This window comes from Sinocyclocheilus grahami, unplaced genomic scaffold (assembly GCF_001515645.1).
Source record: "Sinocyclocheilus grahami isolate Dianchi unplaced genomic scaffold, SAMN03320097.WGS_v1.1 scaffold19.1, whole genome shotgun sequence".
In the NCBI taxonomy this organism is placed as follows: Eukaryota; Metazoa; Chordata; class Actinopteri; order Cypriniformes; family Cyprinidae; genus Sinocyclocheilus; species Sinocyclocheilus grahami.
In genome coordinates, this window is record NW_015505198.1 from 2,839,993 (window position 1) to 2,859,304 (window position 19,312).

A 19,312-nucleotide genomic window follows, 5' to 3' on the forward strand; every position below is an offset into this window, starting at 1 on the left:
CTCAAAATAAAATATATAAAATATATTTGTATTTTTTATTGTGGGGTGAAATATTAGTTCTTGACAAGTTTAAAAAGATTGTCTTTTAACCAAATTGCACAAAATAGGCATCTGAGATCTCTTTTAAAGGGTTAGTTCACCCAAAAATGAAAATTAGCCTGTGTTTTACTCACCCTCAAAGCATCCTAGGTGTATGTGACTTTCTTCTTTCAGACGAATCCAATTGGAGTTATATTAAAAATTGTCCTAGCACTTCCAAGCCTTTCAATGGGAGTAAGCGGGTGTTGGTTGTCAACAGTTCAGAAGACGTGAAATAAAGTGCATGCATCCGTAGTAAAACGTCCCTCACACGGCTCCGGGGGGTGAATAAAGGCCTCCTGTAGCGAAGCCAAGCATTTTTTTAAGATAAATATCCATATTTCAAACGTAATAAACACTTTTTTCTCACTTCAGCTGACTGAGGTACGTGGAAGACATTCAGGCGGATGACGTAGTACGTATGTGTCGTGCGCGCGCCTCTGAGAAATGCAGGAGCAAAGGAAGCAAAGTTTCCTTACTTTAGCAAAGGAAAACCAGTCTCCTCTTGGCTTATATTGAAATCCTCCTACATTCTTCTTTACAAATCCTCGTTTTGTACTTCTAATTCATGACCGGCGTTTTGTTTTGTTTTGTCTCCTCGTTCGTCAATTATCACGCAACGCTCAACGTCTTACGTCATCCGCCGGAACGGCTTCCGCGTCATCTACGGGTTCCATTTTATTATGGATGCACGCACTTTATTTCACATCTTATGAACTGTTGACAACCAACACCCGCTTACCCCCATTGAAAGGCTTGGAGCGGCCAGAACAATTTTTAATATACAGTGGGGGAAAAAAGTATTTAGTCAGCCACCAATTGTGCAAGTTCTCCCACTTAAAAAGATGAGAGAGGCCTGTAATTTACATCATAGGTATACCTCAACTATGAGAGACAAAATGAGAATAAAAAATCCAGAAAATCACATTGTAGGATTTTTAAAGAATTTATTTGCAAATTATGGTGGAAAATAAGTATTTGGTCAATAACAAAATTTCATCTCAATACTTTGTTATATACCCTTTGTTGGCAATGACAGAGGTCAAACGTTTTCTGTAAGTCTTCACAAGGTTTTCACACACTGTTGCTGGTATTTTGGCCCATTCCTCCATCCAGATCTCCTCTAGAGCAGTAATGTTGTGGGGCTGTCCAGACGGGCCTGGACATGTACTGGCTTAAGCAGGGGGACACGTCTGGCACTGCAGGATTTGAGTCCCTGGCGGCGCAGTGTGTTACTGATGGTAGCCTTTGTTACTTTGGTCCCAGCTCTCTGCAGGTCATTCACTAGGTCCCCCCGTGTGGTTCTGGGATTTTTGCTCACAGTTCTTGTGATCATTTTGACCCCACGGGGTGAGATCTTGTGTGGAGCCCCAGATCGAGGGAGATTATCAGTGGTCTTGTATGTCTTTCATTTTCTAATAATTGCTCCCACAGTTGATTTCTTCACACCAAGCTGCTTACCTATTGCAGATTCAGTCTTCCCAGTCTGGTGCAGGTCTACAATTTTGTTTCTGGTGTCCTTTGACAGCTCTTTGGTCTTGGCCATGATGGAGTTTGGAGTGTGACTGTTTGAGGTTGTGGACAGGTGTCTTTTATACTGATAACAAGTTCAAACAGATGCCATTAATACAGGTAACGAGTGGAGGACAGAGGAGCCTCTTAAAGAAGAAGTTACAGGTCTGTGAGAGCCAGAAATCTTGCTTGTTTGTAGGTGACCAAATACTTATTTTACCGAGGAATTTACCAATTAATTCTTTAAAAATCCTACAATGTGATTTTCTGGATTTTTTTTTCTCATTTTGTCTCTCATAGTTGAGGTATACCTATGATGAAAATTACAGGCCTCTCTCATCTTTTTAAGTGGGAGAACTTGCACAATTGGTGGCTGACTAAATACTTTTTTGCCCCACTGTAACTCCCAATTGGATTCGTCTGAAAGAAAAAAGTCACATACACCTATGCTTTGAGGGTGAGTAAAACACAGGCTAATTTAAATTTTTGGGTGAAATAACCCTTAACAAAGCATTATTCCATAAGTGTCTTAAGATCCAGTACGAGGTGCTTTGGGCCTGAAAATGGACTCTATTTCCCTGCTGGGCAGCAGCCCGGCCAGCACCAAAGTCTGCTTCCTACCAAACGGGCTGAAGAACGGGTCCAAAGAGGGATCGGGCAAGCCCACGGTTGGCATCATCGGTTCTGGAGACTTCTCCAAAAGCCTGACCCTGCGGCTGCTCCGCAGCGGCTTTCACGTGGTGGTGGGGAGCCGTCAGCCCAAGAGAGCGGCCGAGTCATTCCCACACGTGGTAGACGTGACCCATCACGAGGACGCAGTGGGGAAGGCCAACATCGTGTTCCTGGCCATTCGCCGAGAGCACTATTCCTCCCTCTGGGACATCAAACACCTGCTGGCTGGAAAAATACTGGTGGATGTCAGCAACAACAGACGGGTCAACCAGTATCCAGAATCAAACGCAGAATACCTAGCGTCCCTATTCCCAGAATCCATTGTGGTCAAAGGCTTCAATGTGATCTCGTCCTGGGCCATGCAGTCAGGCCCCAGAGACTCCAGTCGACAGGTACGTTGTACAAAATTCAGTGTACTTCCATAGCCACAAGACTCAGGAAAGTCTAAAAGTTTTGTACATGCTGAGCCAAATAATCTCTTAGCAAGCTTGGCCAAATAAAACAAAATGTTTCTGTTCAGAGCTTCAGAACAGTCTGCGCAAGGTGTATCTGAGCCCAGACACAGTGTCTTTGACCTGGACTCATTCGCAGTCTATATAGTACCAGTGGAATTGAAGTATTATTTCTGTACTATAGTATTTATTAATATTTTGAAGTTGCTTTTTTATGTTTTCATTTTATAATTTTAGTTTTAATAATTCTGTTACATGCTTTTGTAATTATTATTACAAATATTTCTGTTCAACTTTAATCTGTTTATTTTTAGAATATTTTAGTACTTAAACATATTTATTAATATTTTGAAGTAGCTTAAATTTTTTGTTTTAATTTTTCAGTTTGAGTAATTCTGTTATGTGCTTTTGTAATTATTATTATTATTTTAAATATTTCTAGTAAGCTTTAATTAATTTTTATTTCAGTTTTAATTGTTAGTAATTTCAGTACTTAAACTTATTTATTAATATTTTGAAGTAGCTTTTTTGTTTTCATTTTTAGTTTTAGTTCTGTTATGTGCCTTTGTAATTATTACTATAAATATTTCTATTCAGCTTTAATTTTTTTATTTCAGTTTTATGTTTAGAAATTTTAGTGCTTAAACTCATAAATATAAAACTTATAAAGTTACTTTTAGTTTAGTTTTAATTTTTTCAGTTTTAGTTTTAGTAATTCTTCTATGTGCTTTTGTAATTTTAGTTAATTTGCAAAAATGATTTCTGTTCAGCTTTAATTAATTTTTCTTTCAGTTTTTTTAGTAATTTTAGTACTTGCACTTATTTATTAATATTTTGAAGTAGCTTTAATTCTTGTTTTAATTTTTAATTTTTATTTTTAGTAATTCTGTTATGTGGTTTTGTAATTTTACTTATTTTTAAAAACGACTTCTGTTCAGCTTTATTATTTCAGTTTCATTTTCAAACATTTTGGTATTTAAATTTGTTTTGTTTCACTTAGTTGACAAGGCAATATTTCTTATTTTAATTTGAGTTTTTCATCTAATACTTACATTTTATTTTAGCTTTATTTCAATTAATGACAAAATATTTAAAATTTGTTTTAACAACACAGATCTACTATATAACTTTATTTCATTTAACGAAAAATATTTTGAAATAGTTTTAGTTTTACTAAAGAACACATATATAGGCTACTCTGTTTTACTGCTCTATAACTGCAGTATAGGCAAAAATAAAATATTACAGACCCTGCTGTGTTCAACAGAGTGCTGAATGCTGTGGGTCAAAAACAAAATACAGTCCTCGGTATGCTAATGACAATCCTGAAGTGACTTGGTGTCCAAGGAATGAAGATGATGATGAGGATTATGTCTCCTCGTATTAGCAGAGACCCATGGCTCTTCCAGCCAGCAGTGAAAGTAAATGCCTTACTTTCTGTGAGCAGCTGATTCGAATGATGAACAGATGATCTGCCCTCTTTGGAAACTCTGTGAGCTGAAAGAGGAAAAGGTTTTATTAACACAATGAAAGATCCATTACAGCCATGCCATAAACTTGCTTTTATCTCACAGTCTAATTTTGAAACCTTATAAACTCAGTGAATTAATTCCACTCTAGTTATGGGTTCTAGGGAATTGTTCCTACTGTAAACTATAATGCATATATACAGTGGGATCTAAAGTCTGAGACCACATTGAAAATCTGGTATTCACAATCTAATTTAAACCTGGAATTGGCCAACAATGATTTGGTCACCAATATATCAGCCTAATTGCTGCTGTGAATGATGAAGGTTTTGAAAGGAGCGATTATTGATTGCTTGTAATCTCTTTCTACAGGTCTATATTTGCAGTAATTCAGTGGACGCTCGACAGCAGCTCATTGAAATGGCCCGTCAGCTCACTTTCATCCCTGTGGACATGGGTGCGCTCTCCTCTGCCAAAGAGATTGAGAATATGCCTCTGCATCTCTTCACCGCCTGGAAAGGACCCGTTCTGATCGCGGTCGCCTTGTCCATCTTCTTTTTCGCTTACTCCTTTGTGCGGGACATTATCCATCCTTATATGAAGACCAGACAGAGTTTTTTCTACAAGATTCCTTTGGAAATAGTGAACAGGACACTGCCTATAGTGGCTATCATTCTGCTAGCACTGGTGTATTTAGCAGGACAGCTTGCTGCTGTGTACCAGCTCATCTACGGGACAAAGTACCGCCGCTTCCCGCCCTGGCTGGAGGGCTGGCTGGAGAGCCGCAAACAGCTGGGCTTGCTGAGCTTCTTCTTTGGCTGCATTCACGTGCTGTACAGCCTCTGCCTGCCCATGAGACGCTCAGAGAGATACCTGATGCTCAACATGGCCTATCAGCAGGTCTGTGTGTGTTCTTCTACACCAGTGAGATCCAGCAGTTTCACTGTGGTGGAAGTGTTTTTGTTTTGTTTTGCTCATACATTTATTCTGGACTTTATATTTTGAGGGTGTAGCTAATATTACATTAATAATAATAGCTAATACAATATAAAATAAATATATGAATACATACATAAATACATAAAGATTTGAATCACATTCAGCCACTATTACCCGCCCTCTTAAAATCCATTTTATAGTTGTTTATCGACCCCCAGGACCACTAGGTAACTTTGTGGAAGAATTAGATGTGCTGCTCTCAACCTTTCCTGAGGATGGTCCTCCACTAGTTATGCTTGGAGACTTCAACATCCACCTAGATAAACCTCAGGCTGCAGACTTCCACACTCTGCTTGCCTCTTTTGATCTCAAGCTAGTGTTAACTACGGCTACTCACAAATCAGGCAATCAGGCGTTATTTACACACAAAACTGCTCCACTGATCATGTAGTGGTTACTCCACTGCACACCTCGGATCAATTCCTCCTCACTCTTAACCTCAACATGTTTCCTGACACAACACATACCCCTCCACATGTCACTTTTCGACGTAACCTATGCTCATTCTCACCCTCCCGGCTATCTGCTATGGTTTCATCTTCGTGTCCTCCCCCTGAACAGTTATCATCTCTTGATGTTAACAGTGCTACTGATACTTTCTGCTCTTCCACTCTAGTTATGGGTTCTAGGGAATTGTTCCTACTGTAAACTATAATGCATATATACAGTGGGATCTAAAGTCTGAGACCACATTGAAAATCTGGTATTCACAATCTAATTTAAACCTGGAATTGGCCAACAATGATTTGGTCACCAATATATCAGCCTAATTGCTGCTGTGAATGATGAAGGTTTTGAAAGGAGCGATTATTGATTGCTTGTAATCTCTTTCTACAGGTCTATATTTGCAGTAATTCAGTGGACGCTCGACAGCAGCTCATTGAAATGGCCCGTCAGCTCACTTTCATCCCTGTGGACATGGGTGCGCTCTCCTCTGCCAAAGAGATTGAGAATATGCCTCTGCATCTCTTCACCGCCTGGAAAGGACCCGTTCTGATCGCGGTCGCCTTGTCCATCTTCTTTTTCGCTTACTCCTTTGTGCGGGACATTATCCATCCTTATATGAAGACCAGACAGAGTTTTTTCTACAAGATTCCTTTGGAAATAGTGAACAGGACACTGCCTATAGTGGCTATCATTCTGCTAGCACTGGTGTATTTAGCAGGACAGCTTGCTGCTGTGTACCAGCTCATCTACGGGACAAAGTACCGCCGCTTCCCGCCCTGGCTGGAGGGCTGGCTGGAGAGCCGCAAACAGCTGGGCTTGCTGAGCTTCTTCTTTGGCTGCATTCACGTGCTGTACAGCCTCTGCCTGCCCATGAGACGCTCAGAGAGATACCTGATGCTCAACATGGCCTATCAGCAGGTCTGTGTGTGTTCTTCTACACCAGTGAGATCCAGCAGTTTCACTGTGGTGGAAGTGTTTTTGTTTTGTTTTGCTCATACATTTATTCTGGACTTTATATTTTGAGGGTGTAGCTAATATTACATTAATAATAATAGCTAATACAATATAAAATAAATATATGAATACATACATAAATACATAAAGATTTGAATCACATTCAGCCACTATTACCCGCCCTCTTAAAATCCATTTTATAGTTGTTTATCGACCCCCAGGACCACTAGGTAACTTTGTGGAAGAATTAGATGTGCTGCTCTCAACCTTTCCTGAGGATGGTACTCCACTAGTTATGCTTGGAGACTTCAACATCCACCTAGATAAACCTCAGGCTGCAGACTTCCACACTCTGCTTGCCTCTTTTGATCTCAAGCTAGTGTTAACTACGGCTACTCACAAATCAGGCAATCAGGCGTTATTTACACACAAAACTGCTCCACTGATCATGTAGTGGTTACTCCACTGCACACCTCGGATCAATTCCTCCTCACTCTTAACCTCAACATGTTTCCTGACACAACACATACCCCTCCACATGTCACTTTTCGACGTAACCTATGCTCATTCTCACCCTCCCGGCTATCTGCTATGGTTTCATCTTCGTGTCCTCCCCCTGAACAGTTATCATCTCTTGATGTTAACAGTGCTACTGATACTTTCTGCTCCACTCTTACGTCTTGTTTAGACAGTGTCTTCCCCTTGTCTTCCAGGCCAGCTCGTACCACCTCTTCTGCCCCTATCGCGCATGCTCTGTAAAACATTTTCCTCCCTCCTTTGTCCTCCTCCTCCCCCTCTTTCATCAAGTATAACAGCTGACGACTTTGCCACATTCTTCATTAATAAAATTACAAACCCCAATTTGCCACACCACAAACTGTCAAACACATCTAACCAGCAAACATACACTCATTTCTATCCTTCTCTCCACTCTCTGAGGCAGAAGTCTCTAAACTCATCCTTTCCAATCATCCTACTACTTGTCCACTTGATCTTATTCCATCTCATCTCCTTCAAGCCATTTCTCTTGCCGTTGTACCTGCACTCACTCACATCGTTAACATTCCTTCACACTGGTATTTTTCCCTCAGCATTTAAACAGGCCCGTATAACCCCACTTCTTAAGAAACCCACCCTTAACCCATCTCTTTTAGAGAACTACAGACCGGTTTCCTTTCTACCTTTCATTGCAAAAACACTTGAATGATTTGTGTTAACCAAGTCTCTGCCTTTCTCACACAGAATAACCTCCTGGACAGCAAACAATCTGGCTTCAGAAGTGGACATTCAACAGAGACTTGCTCTCAGTTGTTGAAGCCCTAAGACTGGCAAGAGCGGCTTCCAAATCTTCTATACTTATCTTGCTGGATCTGTCTGCTGCTTTTGATACGGTGAACCACCAGATTCTGCTGTCCAACCCTATTGGAAAATGGGATCTCAGAAACCGCGCGCTAGTGTTTTGAGTCTTACCTCTCAGATAGGTCCTTCAAGGTATCTTGGAGAGGTGAGGTGTCCAAGTCACAACATCTAGCTACTGGGGTGCCTCAGGGCTCAGTTCTTGGACCACTTCTCTTCTCTGTCTACATGGCATCACTAGGTTCTGTCATTCAGAAACATGGCTTTTCATTTCACTGCTATGCTGATGACACTCAACTCTACCTCTCATTCCATCCTGATGATCCGACAATAGCTGCTTGCATCTCAGCATGTCTAACAGACATTTCTTGTTGGATGACGGACCATCACCTTCAACTCAACCTGGCTAAGACAGAACTGCTTGTGGTTTCAACAAACCCATCACTTTATCAAAATTTCACCATCCAGTTAGGCTCATCAACCATAACTCCTTCAAAAACAGATAGAAAACTTGGAGTTGTGATTGATAATAAACCGAATTTCTCAGACCACATTGCTATAACTTCCCAGTCATGCAGATTTGCTTTATACAACATTAGGAAGATCAGGCCCTTTCTTTCAGAACATGCAACACAACTCCTTGTTCAAGCTCTTGTTCTGTCCAGGCTGGACTATTGCAATGCTCCCTTGGCAGGTCTTCCAGCCACTTCTATCAAACCTTTACAATTAATCAAAAATGCCGCTGCAAGATTAATCCTTAATGAGCCGAAAAGAACGCATGTTACACAATTTGCACTGGCTACCAGTAGCTGCTCGCATAAAATTCAATGCATTAATGTTTGCCTACAAAACCACCACTGGCTCTGCACCCCTTTACCTAAATTAATTACTTCAGTCATGTGCCCTCTAGAACAGGGTATCAAACTCAGTTCCTGGAGGGCCGCAGCCCTGCAGAGTTTAGTTCCAACCCTGCTCCAACACACATAACATTCAACTACAGTTTTCAAATAAGGCTGAAGGACGTGTAAGTATAGTATAAGTATATAGTATAGTAGCATGAATGTAAAATGCTTTAGTCAAATAAAATAAAAATGTAAATAAAAAAATATATCCTATAAACAAATCTTATTTTTTCTTTCTCTGTAGGTGCATGCCAACATAGAGAACTCGTGGAATGAAGAGGAAGTTTGGAGAGTGGAGATGTACGTTTCCTTTGGCATCATGGGTTTGGGGCTCCTCTCTCTATTAGCTGTCACTTCCATTCCATCGGTGCACAACGCACTCAACTGGCGAGAGTTTAGCTTTATCCAGGTAAGACAATCTCCATCCTCCAATCTTGCAGCTTCAGTGTTCTTTGGTCCTCAGACAAATAAGATGTCAAACGGGCGTCTATATCCTGTCAGTCCACTCTAGGTTACATCGCCCTGCTCATTTCCACATTCCACGCTCTGCTCTTCGGCTGGCAGCGGGCGTTTCTGGAGGAGTCTTATCGCTTCTACATGCCGCCCAATTTTGTCCTGGCCCTGGTTCTGCCCGTCACGGTGATAATCGGAAAAGTGGTGTTGCTGCTTCCCTGTGTGAGCCGGAAGCTGAAACGGATCAGGCGTGGATTAGACTCCAATCAGAGCCGCACCAACCACGAGAGACCAGCTGCCCACGTTTCACCTGAGAGGGTCACCATCATGTAACTGCACTGCAGTTTTTAATGTCACAGTAACAGTAAACTCTTAGCCTTTTGTTTCCTGGCCAGCATACAACCTATCTATAAGTTGACATAGCTGCTTTATTGGACTCAAAGATTTATTTGTAAGGTTCCAGTCCTGTTTTCTTTAATGGGTAAGAGTTGAGTTAGAACTGTGATGGTCATGTGACCTCATTGACCCCTTCAAAGGAGGATGTCATGTGACTGGATGACCTGTTCATGAGTCTATTGTATACCGAACCTTATTAAAAACAATGTTATTTATGCACACTCTACTGTCCAAAAATTTGGGGTCAGTAAGATGTTTTAATGTTTTTGAATGTTTAATGTTTTAATGCTCACCAAGGTTGCTTTTATTTGATTGAAAATACAGTAAAATTGTGAAATATTATTACAATTTAAAATAAGTGTTTTCTATTTGAATATATATTAAAATGTAATTGATTCCTGTGATGCAAAGCTGAATTTTCAGCATCATTACTCCAGTCTTCAGTGTCACATGATCCTTCAGAAGTCATTCTAATATGCTGATTTGCTGCGAACAAAACATTTCTTCTTATTATTATGAATGAAAATTGTTGTGCTGCTTAATTTGTGGAAATGTGATAAATCTACTTTCATGAATAGAAAGTTCAAAAGAACAGCATTGATTTGAAATAGAAATAAATGTCTTTACTCTCATTTTTGATTTAATACATCCTTGATGAATAAAGTTTTTTTTTTTTTTTTCAAAAGTAAAATTGTACCGACCCTAAACATTTGAACACATCTAAATGTGCAGTTTGATTAAATCTCATGCCTAAACTCTGGCTTATGACTTTACGTCAACATGAAAAATTGTCTTTGCAATCTTCCATCAACATGAAACTTTATCCACACAGGAAATGTGTTAAGTTTATGCCCAAAATAGCACAGAACTATAGTTTTTGGGGAAATAAAAGCATTACCTTTGTGATCAAAATGCTCCTAACTTTCATATCCCGGGCTTTATTCTGGTACAGAAACACCCTATTTTCTCCAGTCCTTTCCCAATGGGACTCCTTGAAGTTCTGCCCTGTTTTACTGAGAAATATATCACATACGTTAAATGGGTTGTGAATGCCATTTCATGTTGATTTTAGTATAACTTAAGCATTTTTTTAAACATTGGATTAACTGCATTCACAACACTCTGTGAGATTTGATGGTTCATATGATAGACTGACATGTCACACCAAATCTGTTTTAACATCTGTATTCTGTACAGGCATGACAAGTTCAGTCACTGGAAATGACCTGCACAGACTCACAGCTTAACATCTCATGCTAACAGACAGCTCTTTTCTACACTGTTTCCTGTGAAACTGTTTTGTGTCACTTGTCTTGTTGCACAGCGCTATCTGTCTCCAGTGTGTTGTTTGGTTGCAGTGTGAACACTCAAACTCCTGTGCCTCACTTGATGTTTGGAGTGAGTAACAATAAATACAAATGTACAGAATATCTCTCTAAGACATTCTTAATTCTTTTTTTGATATATTTTAGCTGATTTTATCAGATTTTTACCTTCCCATACAAACATAAGGTGTTCCCATTGCATTAGATAATAAAATCACGGTACTCCAAGTTTGGGGTTGGTAAGATTTTTTTATGTTTTTTAAAGACTTTTACTAACCAAGGCTGCATTTATTTAATCAAAAATACAGCAAAAAAACGTAAAATTGTGAAATATTACTACAATTTAAAATAACTGTTTTCTATTTTAAAATATTTTAAAATAGAATTTATTCCTGTGATGCAAAGTTGAATTTTCATTACTCCAATCTTCAGTCACATGATCCTTCAGAAATCATTCTAATGTGCTGAATTGCTGCTCAAAGAACATGTTATATTATCACATATTTTCTTCTGTGACCATTTTTTTCATTTATTTATTTATCATATATTTAAAAATACTTTTTATTTGTAACAATGTACAAGTCTTTACTATCACTTTTGATCTATTTCATGCGTCCTTGCTGAAAAGAAGTATTAATTACTTTCAAAAAATATTTTAGTAATGTACTTTTGAAAAATACCATGGTAATACCACATTACATGACTAAACAGGAATGATATTGTCATGGTATCATGTCCAAAAAAAGACATTGTAGTACCTTTTTAGTATGCATAGAAGATTAAAGGTTAAAAAGAATTAAAAGACAAAAATGTTGCTTTACAAAAATATTAATTATTTTATTTTGACTGCAGTACATTACATAAACTTACATAGTTGAAAATCTTCCCTCAGAATGTTATGTGGCAAATGCAACTGGTCTTCATGTTCACTCAGTTGAAGATATTAACTACGAAAAGACACAACAGCAAAAATAGCATCAAATATTTGTATGATGTATTTTGGCACAAAAGGCATTGAATTATAGTATCATCCCACGTCAGTCCTGCTGGTGGGGTCCTAAAATCATTCTGACTTTTCAACTCATTACCTACTACAGTTTTCACTCCCACACATTTAGCACAAACACATTCACCAGCAGATGGCACACCTCTCCCTCTCAAACAAACAGAGCATTGTGGGTAAACTCACCTAGCTGTGGGTGTCTAGTGCTGCCCACCACCACCAGTTCGTCATGAGATAAAATATAATCTCTTCATCCCCCAAAATGTTCAGTTTAGATCTCAGCAGATGTATCTGAACCCTGGACACATAATAAAATCAATTAGCGTGACGAGATGAGCAGAGAGTCCGTCTCTATAGCCGCAGGACTGCGATGCTAAAGCCTGTTAAATCTTTTATTAAGCCATTATCACTAAAGGGAGCCGAAGTGTCGACCCTGGCGGAAGATCCTCCGATGTTTCGATGAAATGTCACGAGGGTGTTTTGTTTGGACCGGACCTTGAGCCTCTATAAGTGTCACTGCCAAGCATTTACTAGGAAACTTCCCACAAATCTGCAAATCCAAGACCGAGACACTTCTCACGCCATGCTGAGATTGTAACAGTCACCATGGCTACAAATGCGCTTCCTGCTAAGTTTGAAAGACGGAGAGAGATTAGTCTTAATTACCACTAATGATCAACAAACAAGAAGAAATTGTCTGCTTATTATACTCCCGTACAGGTTATCACCCAGAACTATAATGGCCCCGCAAACTTACATCTACTTCACGCTGATGTCGTTCATCAAAACAGCTGCGTTAATTGCAGGGGAGAGTAAAAACTGCAGTTTAGGAGAGCGTGTGGCCAGCATGGGCTCATAAATAAAACACTCTGCCTCATTTGCTTCTTAGTACTTTTATGGTGGGTTCCTCAGTGGTTCTTAGGAGGAACATTACGCTTTTGTTGCATAACAGACGCAATGAAGCCATCTAAAATGACCTGGTTAATAAAACAAATAGAGGACATGAAGACTGAAAAAAATATCTATACAGTACGGTTTAAACGTTTGGGGTTATTACAATTTGTTTTAAAGAATTCAATCCCAAGTTCAGTCATGAAACTCTAGATGGCGCAGGCTGACGGGTATCAACGTAACTGATGATATTCACAGCGTTAAACGACCTGGCACAAGCTGACTGGTTCATGTTGCATATACGCAGCCTTTACATTTAAATGGCTGGTTAGCATTCACTTGAGCATTTGCAGCGTGCTTTCAGGGTTCTCTGAAACCCTCCACCTTCCCCAGCTCCACCTGTATAGATCTGCAATGGGTTATTTTATATGCCATTTGTGCAGCAGCAGTATGTTTTAAATATTCACAGCACTGTATCGCCGTATGCATTGGCAGTAGCAAGTTCCCATACATGCTTGCAGCAGCAGCAGCAATAATCTACAACAACAGCAATAACCAACAGCAGAAGCAATTCAGCAGCAGCAGCAGCATAGCAGTCTATTCCGCCAAGACCAAATACATTAACATTATCATAACCATTGCTAAAATCATCCGAGAGTTTGTCATGATTGAAATAAATGATAAAATTATTTCTGGGTCAACTATAAGCAGCTTTTGCAACTATAATCAATGTTCCTCTGTTCTTTGGTCACCCAAACTTCTGTGCAACGTGATTATGGTTTTTGTTGATTTGGAAAGAGCTCTCAGTTCTTCATTTTACATTCAATCCCTCCCTTTCTCTCTCCTATCGATTGCCTTTTCTACTCCTCTCACTAGAAGACCTGAACGACTCTTCCTCCTCTCACTGATTGCATAATCATCAGTAGCAGTCTATTCCGCCAAGACCAAATACATTAACATTATCATAACCATTGCTAAAATCATCCGAGAGTTGTCATGATTGAAATAAATGATAAAATTATTTCTGGGTCAACTATAAGCAGCTTTTGCAACTATAATCAATGTTCCTCTGTTCTTTGGTCACCCAAACTTCTGTGCAATGTGATTATGGTTTTTGTTGATTTGGAAAGAGCTCTCAGTTCTTCATTTTACATTCAATCCCTCCCTTTCTCTCTCCTATCGATTGCCTTTTCTACTCCTCTCACTAGAAGACCTGAACGACTCTTCCTCCTCTCACTGATTGCATAATCATCACTATTAAAATATGAAAATGGCTTCCACTCGGCATGTGTGAAGATCTGGCATGCTGCCTATGATTCCTGTGGTACAGTAGTTACTGATGGTATGACAGGGAAAAAGTCACACATACTTCATCTTATTAAAGGGATAGTTCACTCAAAAATAAAAATTAGCTGTAAGTGTACTCACCCTCAAGCCATCCCATATGTAGATGAGTTTGTTTCTTCATCAGAACAGATTTGGAGAAACTTAGCATTACATCCCTTGCTCACCAATGGATCCTCTGTAGTGAATGGGTGCCGTCAGAAGAGTCCAAACAGCTGAGAAAAACATCACAATAATCCACAAGTAATCCACATGACTCCGTTTACAAGAGGAAACAGTCCAAAAAAGTTCTAAACAAATATGTCAGTAGATTTTGTTGTGAGAGGACAACAGGGAATGGGCTTTTTCACTGGAGAAAGCGTTATTATGGATTATGGACTCGCGTTTTGGCCAGAATAAACGGTTTAAGTTTAAAAAGCCTTAATAACTGATGGACAAAACAAAATAACTGATGGACTGGAGTTGTGTGGATTACTTGTAAATTATTGTGATGGTTTTCTCAGCTGTTTGGACTCTCATTCTGACGGCACCCATTCACTGTAGAGGATCCATTGGTGATATAAAGTAATATAATGCTAATTTTCTCCAAATCTGATGAAGAAACTCATCTACATCTTGGATAGCCTGGGGGTGAGTAACTTTTTAGCAAATTTTCCTTTTTGGGTGAACTATTCCTTTAAGAAGCACCTTGCTTTAAAGAAACGTAAATGCTGTCATAATTTACTCACCCTCATGTCGTTCCAAACCCTATGATTTTCCTTCTTTCGTGAAACACAATTGGAGATGTCAAGCACAATGTCTTCTCTTCCCTTACAATGCAAGTGAATGTCGACAGAAGCTGTCAAGCTGTGAAAATGACAAAAAAGCAGAAGAAAGAAAGCCAAACTGGTTTGGAAAGACACGACGATGAGTAAATGATGACAGAACTTTCATTTTGGGGTGAACAATCATTTTAACTACCTAAAACTGTTCAATTCTACTGTGAAAAAATCTAACATCTTGTTTTCTTTTTTTTCTGGAGTAATATATTACACTCTTTGGGAGTGTCCTTAAGTTCCCCTGTTCTAGATTAAACAGCCCTTGTTCTCTTTTAACCTCAAAAGGGGATGGTGTGATGAATATACAAGTGCTGGTCATTCTGACACGGAATGATACACTTATGGAGGAACTCTGCTTTCCTCCCGATTAAATGAAAAGGAAATTGCTCCACTATCATTTATGTGCAGAACCATCTTCTTTATGAAAGCCACCAGGAAGCCGACATCCAAGTGTTGAACCACTGCCAATAAAACCAATCAGAGCGTAGCTGGGGCCTGAGGCTGCAAAACAGCACAGGGAGAGAAAAAAAGAGCCTGCGATTCATCAGAGAAGAACATAGCAAAACGACAGTTAGAAAACGGTTAGGATTCATCTCAGAGAGGATAAAACGAAACAAATTAGAATTAGAACAGAGCAGACTGGATAGATTAGAACAGATGAATTAAAAAGAACAGCAGGACAGAATGGTAAAGAGCAGAGAAGAACAGAATAGAAGAGAAGGCAGAAATAGAACTCAATAAAAGAACAGGAAAGAAAAGAATTGGAATATATTAACTACACATGCAGAAATAGAATAAATTGAAAAGGTAGTAGAATAGAATTTAGCAGAATAGAATGGAGCAGGACCGATATATGTATATATTATATCAGTGCTTCTCAAACTGGTGGTCCATGAAGGATTCCAGGTGGTTTGCAAGATTTAAAGAAAATAATTATATTCAATTTAATCAAATAATATAAAAAACATTATTTAAGCATAATTGTACATCTTCTTTCAAATTATCCTTAATTTATGTCACATATGTTGAAATAATATAATTGAATTGAAAGGTGGAGAAGCATTTTATTATATTCACTGCTGTTTAAAAATTCCAGGATCAGTAAAACTTGTAAATATTTTGAAAAAAGTATCTCATGTTAAATTTTTTTTTACATAATAATAATAATAAAATAAACATTATGATAATTGTTATTATATAATAATATATTATTATTTTATATTTTTATATTTTTTTTACTGGTGTATTCACTGCTGTTTGGAGTCTTTCAAGTTTTGTAATATATCTGAAAGAAGTCTCTTATTCTCAAATCTGTCTTATGATCGAAAATATAGTAAAAACAGTTTAAAATACAATTTAAAATAATTTTCTATTTTAATGTATTTTAAAATGTAATTTATTCCCGTGATCAAAGCAGAATTTTCAGCTTAATAACTCCAGTCTTCAGTGTCACATGATCTTTCATAAATCATTCTAACATGAGGATTTACTGCTCAAGAAACATTTCTTATTAGCCCTATTATCAATTTTGAAAACAGCGCTTTTTAATATTTTTGTGGTAATACAATAAATGTCTTTACTGTCATTTCTGATCAACTTAATGGATCCTTGATGAATAAAACTATTAATTTCTTTCAAATAAAAAAATCTTACTGACCCCAAACTGTAACAGAAAAGAATAGAATAGAGCACAACAGAATAGAGAAGGCAACAGCAAATGAAGTGCATTGATTAGTCAATAATAAAGCTGCTACATGGAATCAGATGTAAACTGTAAAGCTCACAGAATGTTTTGAGAGGGGCATTGCTGGTTCAGTGACCCCGCGGCGTGGGAGGGACAGCTGAGACGCGCAGCCTGCCGGGGAATGAGTGGGCCTGACTGGACTGCCAGCTTCCCTCATTAAGATCTGATTAAGATTATTGTGCCCTTTCACGGAAAGCAAACAGAATGTTCTTCATTTGCTCTTCCTCCACCCTGTCTTCATGTCCAGGTTTGTGTTTTCCCTCTTACGTCCATCTGCGAGGATTGCGTTAAAGAAGGTTAGCATGCTAGTGCTGAGTATTGCGCGTGACAAACATAGAATGACATTTACGTGTATTTACTGAAGACAATGCAATTATGTTCTTAATCAATATCAATTCGGCCTTGGGCAAACACTTCCTCCATCTATATTCTCTAATTACCCATAAAAAACACAAAGATGAGCGAGAACGTAAATATTAACAAAAAATATATCCTACATATTTCTGCAGCTTTAAAACTGCTGTTTGCTTTGTGTGAATAATTAGTATTATAATATAAACATAATATTAAAATAATATATATGAATACATATCACATATATTACAACATATACATATAATAACATATAATATTATAATATAGTAATATATTGGAATATACCAATATTAATATTATATTAAAATAATATTATATCCTGCGGATTGGAAACTGCTGTTTGCTTTCTGTATGTGTGTGTAGTGTATACATATAAATTATATTATAATATATTATAATATATAATATTATTATATAATATATACCGATGTAATTGATGTTTTTCTAATATCCCTTTATATTTTATTATATTATTATATTCTAATATCGTTAAAATTATATATATAATTTCTAATGCAATATAATTACTATAATTTATATATTATTAAAATTTACTCACACACACACACACACACACACACACATGCACACACACATAGTAATAATAAGATATTAATTATATTATTCATTATTAATTACTTATATAAATAATATATATATAGAGAGAGAGAGAGAGAGAGAGAGAAAGAGAGAATTAATAAATTATGTATTTCTTACATCTCTTTTAATTATGTTTTACATACTTTTATAATGTCATTAAATAATATATATTATATATATTACTAATACAATATAATTACTATAATTTATATATATATATTTTTTTAATTTACATACGTATTTGTGGGTGTGTTTCGATTTGCACATTGGTAAACACGGTCCTTTTTATAAATCGGAAATTTGACAATCAACTATCAAAATCCTAGTAGCAGTTATGGTGTTTTGTCATAAACTCTGGTAGTCATGGTGGATTTTTTGTAAGGACATCATCATAAAGAGACACATTGGTGATGAATTCACCGCACATGAGGGTAACAGACCGCCTGTCTGTCCTCCACGTCTCCCAGAGGAAAGGTGACAGGATCGATATCCACACGTGCGATTAGTTTTCCACATAAGGCTGTGACAGATATAGATAATCCCTGCATAAATCACATGGCTGCAGTGCACCTTTCATCAACACGCTCCGGCCAATCATTCACCTGCATCCACCCCGTCATCCAATCAGAATCCAGCTCTCTGAGACGAACAGGTTGGTCTGCCTGACGACCCGGCCCGATGCTTTTGTTCAACCAAAGACGAACATTCAGGTCAGCCAAAGAACAATGTGCGTATCTTTCAAATAACTCAAAAGCAATGAAATATAATTTCCCCTAATTCTTTTGCCACAAACCGGATGAAATGTCCTCAGATGTGTTGTGTTTGAGAAGGAATGAGATATTTCACTATCGGATCTTGAACCTGAGAATGGCGGCGATCTAAGCTGACGGAGAAACAGTCCTGCAGGCCTGGAATCTGCTTGATATGTTGCCACAGAGATAAGAATGGCATGTTGTGTTTCTCATTGAGTGAAGACTAGCCTGACTCTCATTTGACATATGGAGGCCGGAAAATGGAGACTGCAGTTGGGATTGAAGGGAAATGGAAAATACAACTCGGGTCTTTATAGACGGCAAGGTAAGAGATAGTAGCAACAGAAATGTTCCATGTAATATATTGTAGCTTGCAGGACTGAGTGCCATTTAGAAGTGAGTGAACTGCTGAATCTGAATCGAATTTGAATTGATTCAGCAAACAGAATTTCAGGAAGTGGATTTAGAGTTGTTACAAATTAATATACACAGATCATTTTCATTAAATGTAACATTAATAATACATATTTGTATGCTATAGAAATATTCACACATAAATATTTGTAAATATTCAGTATATGTATATTATTAAATATTAATAATAATATTCATATTAATCTTTTTAATATTAATATATATAATAACAATAAAATATGCATTAATGATATTTCATAATATATATATATATATATATATATATATATATATATATATATATATATATATACACACACACACACACACACACACACACACACACACACACACAC

At 37.7% G+C, this 19,312-nt stretch overlaps 1 protein-coding gene across 1 annotated transcript; it reads left to right on the plus strand.

Annotated features, from left to right (window-relative positions):
- Positions 1-2,111: 2,111 nt before the first annotated feature.
- steap2 (STEAP family member 2, metalloreductase) lies at positions 2,112-9,911 on the plus strand. Its single transcript, XM_016237704.1, has 4 exons — positions 2,112-2,654; positions 4,556-5,083; positions 9,086-9,250; positions 9,343-9,911. The coding sequence occupies exons 1-4, from the start codon at positions 2,154-2,156 to the stop codon at positions 9,625-9,627; spliced, it is 1,479 nt and encodes a 492-aa protein (XP_016093190.1). The 5' UTR covers positions 2,112-2,153; the 3' UTR covers positions 9,628-9,911.
- Positions 9,912-19,312: the final 9,401 nt, after the last annotated feature.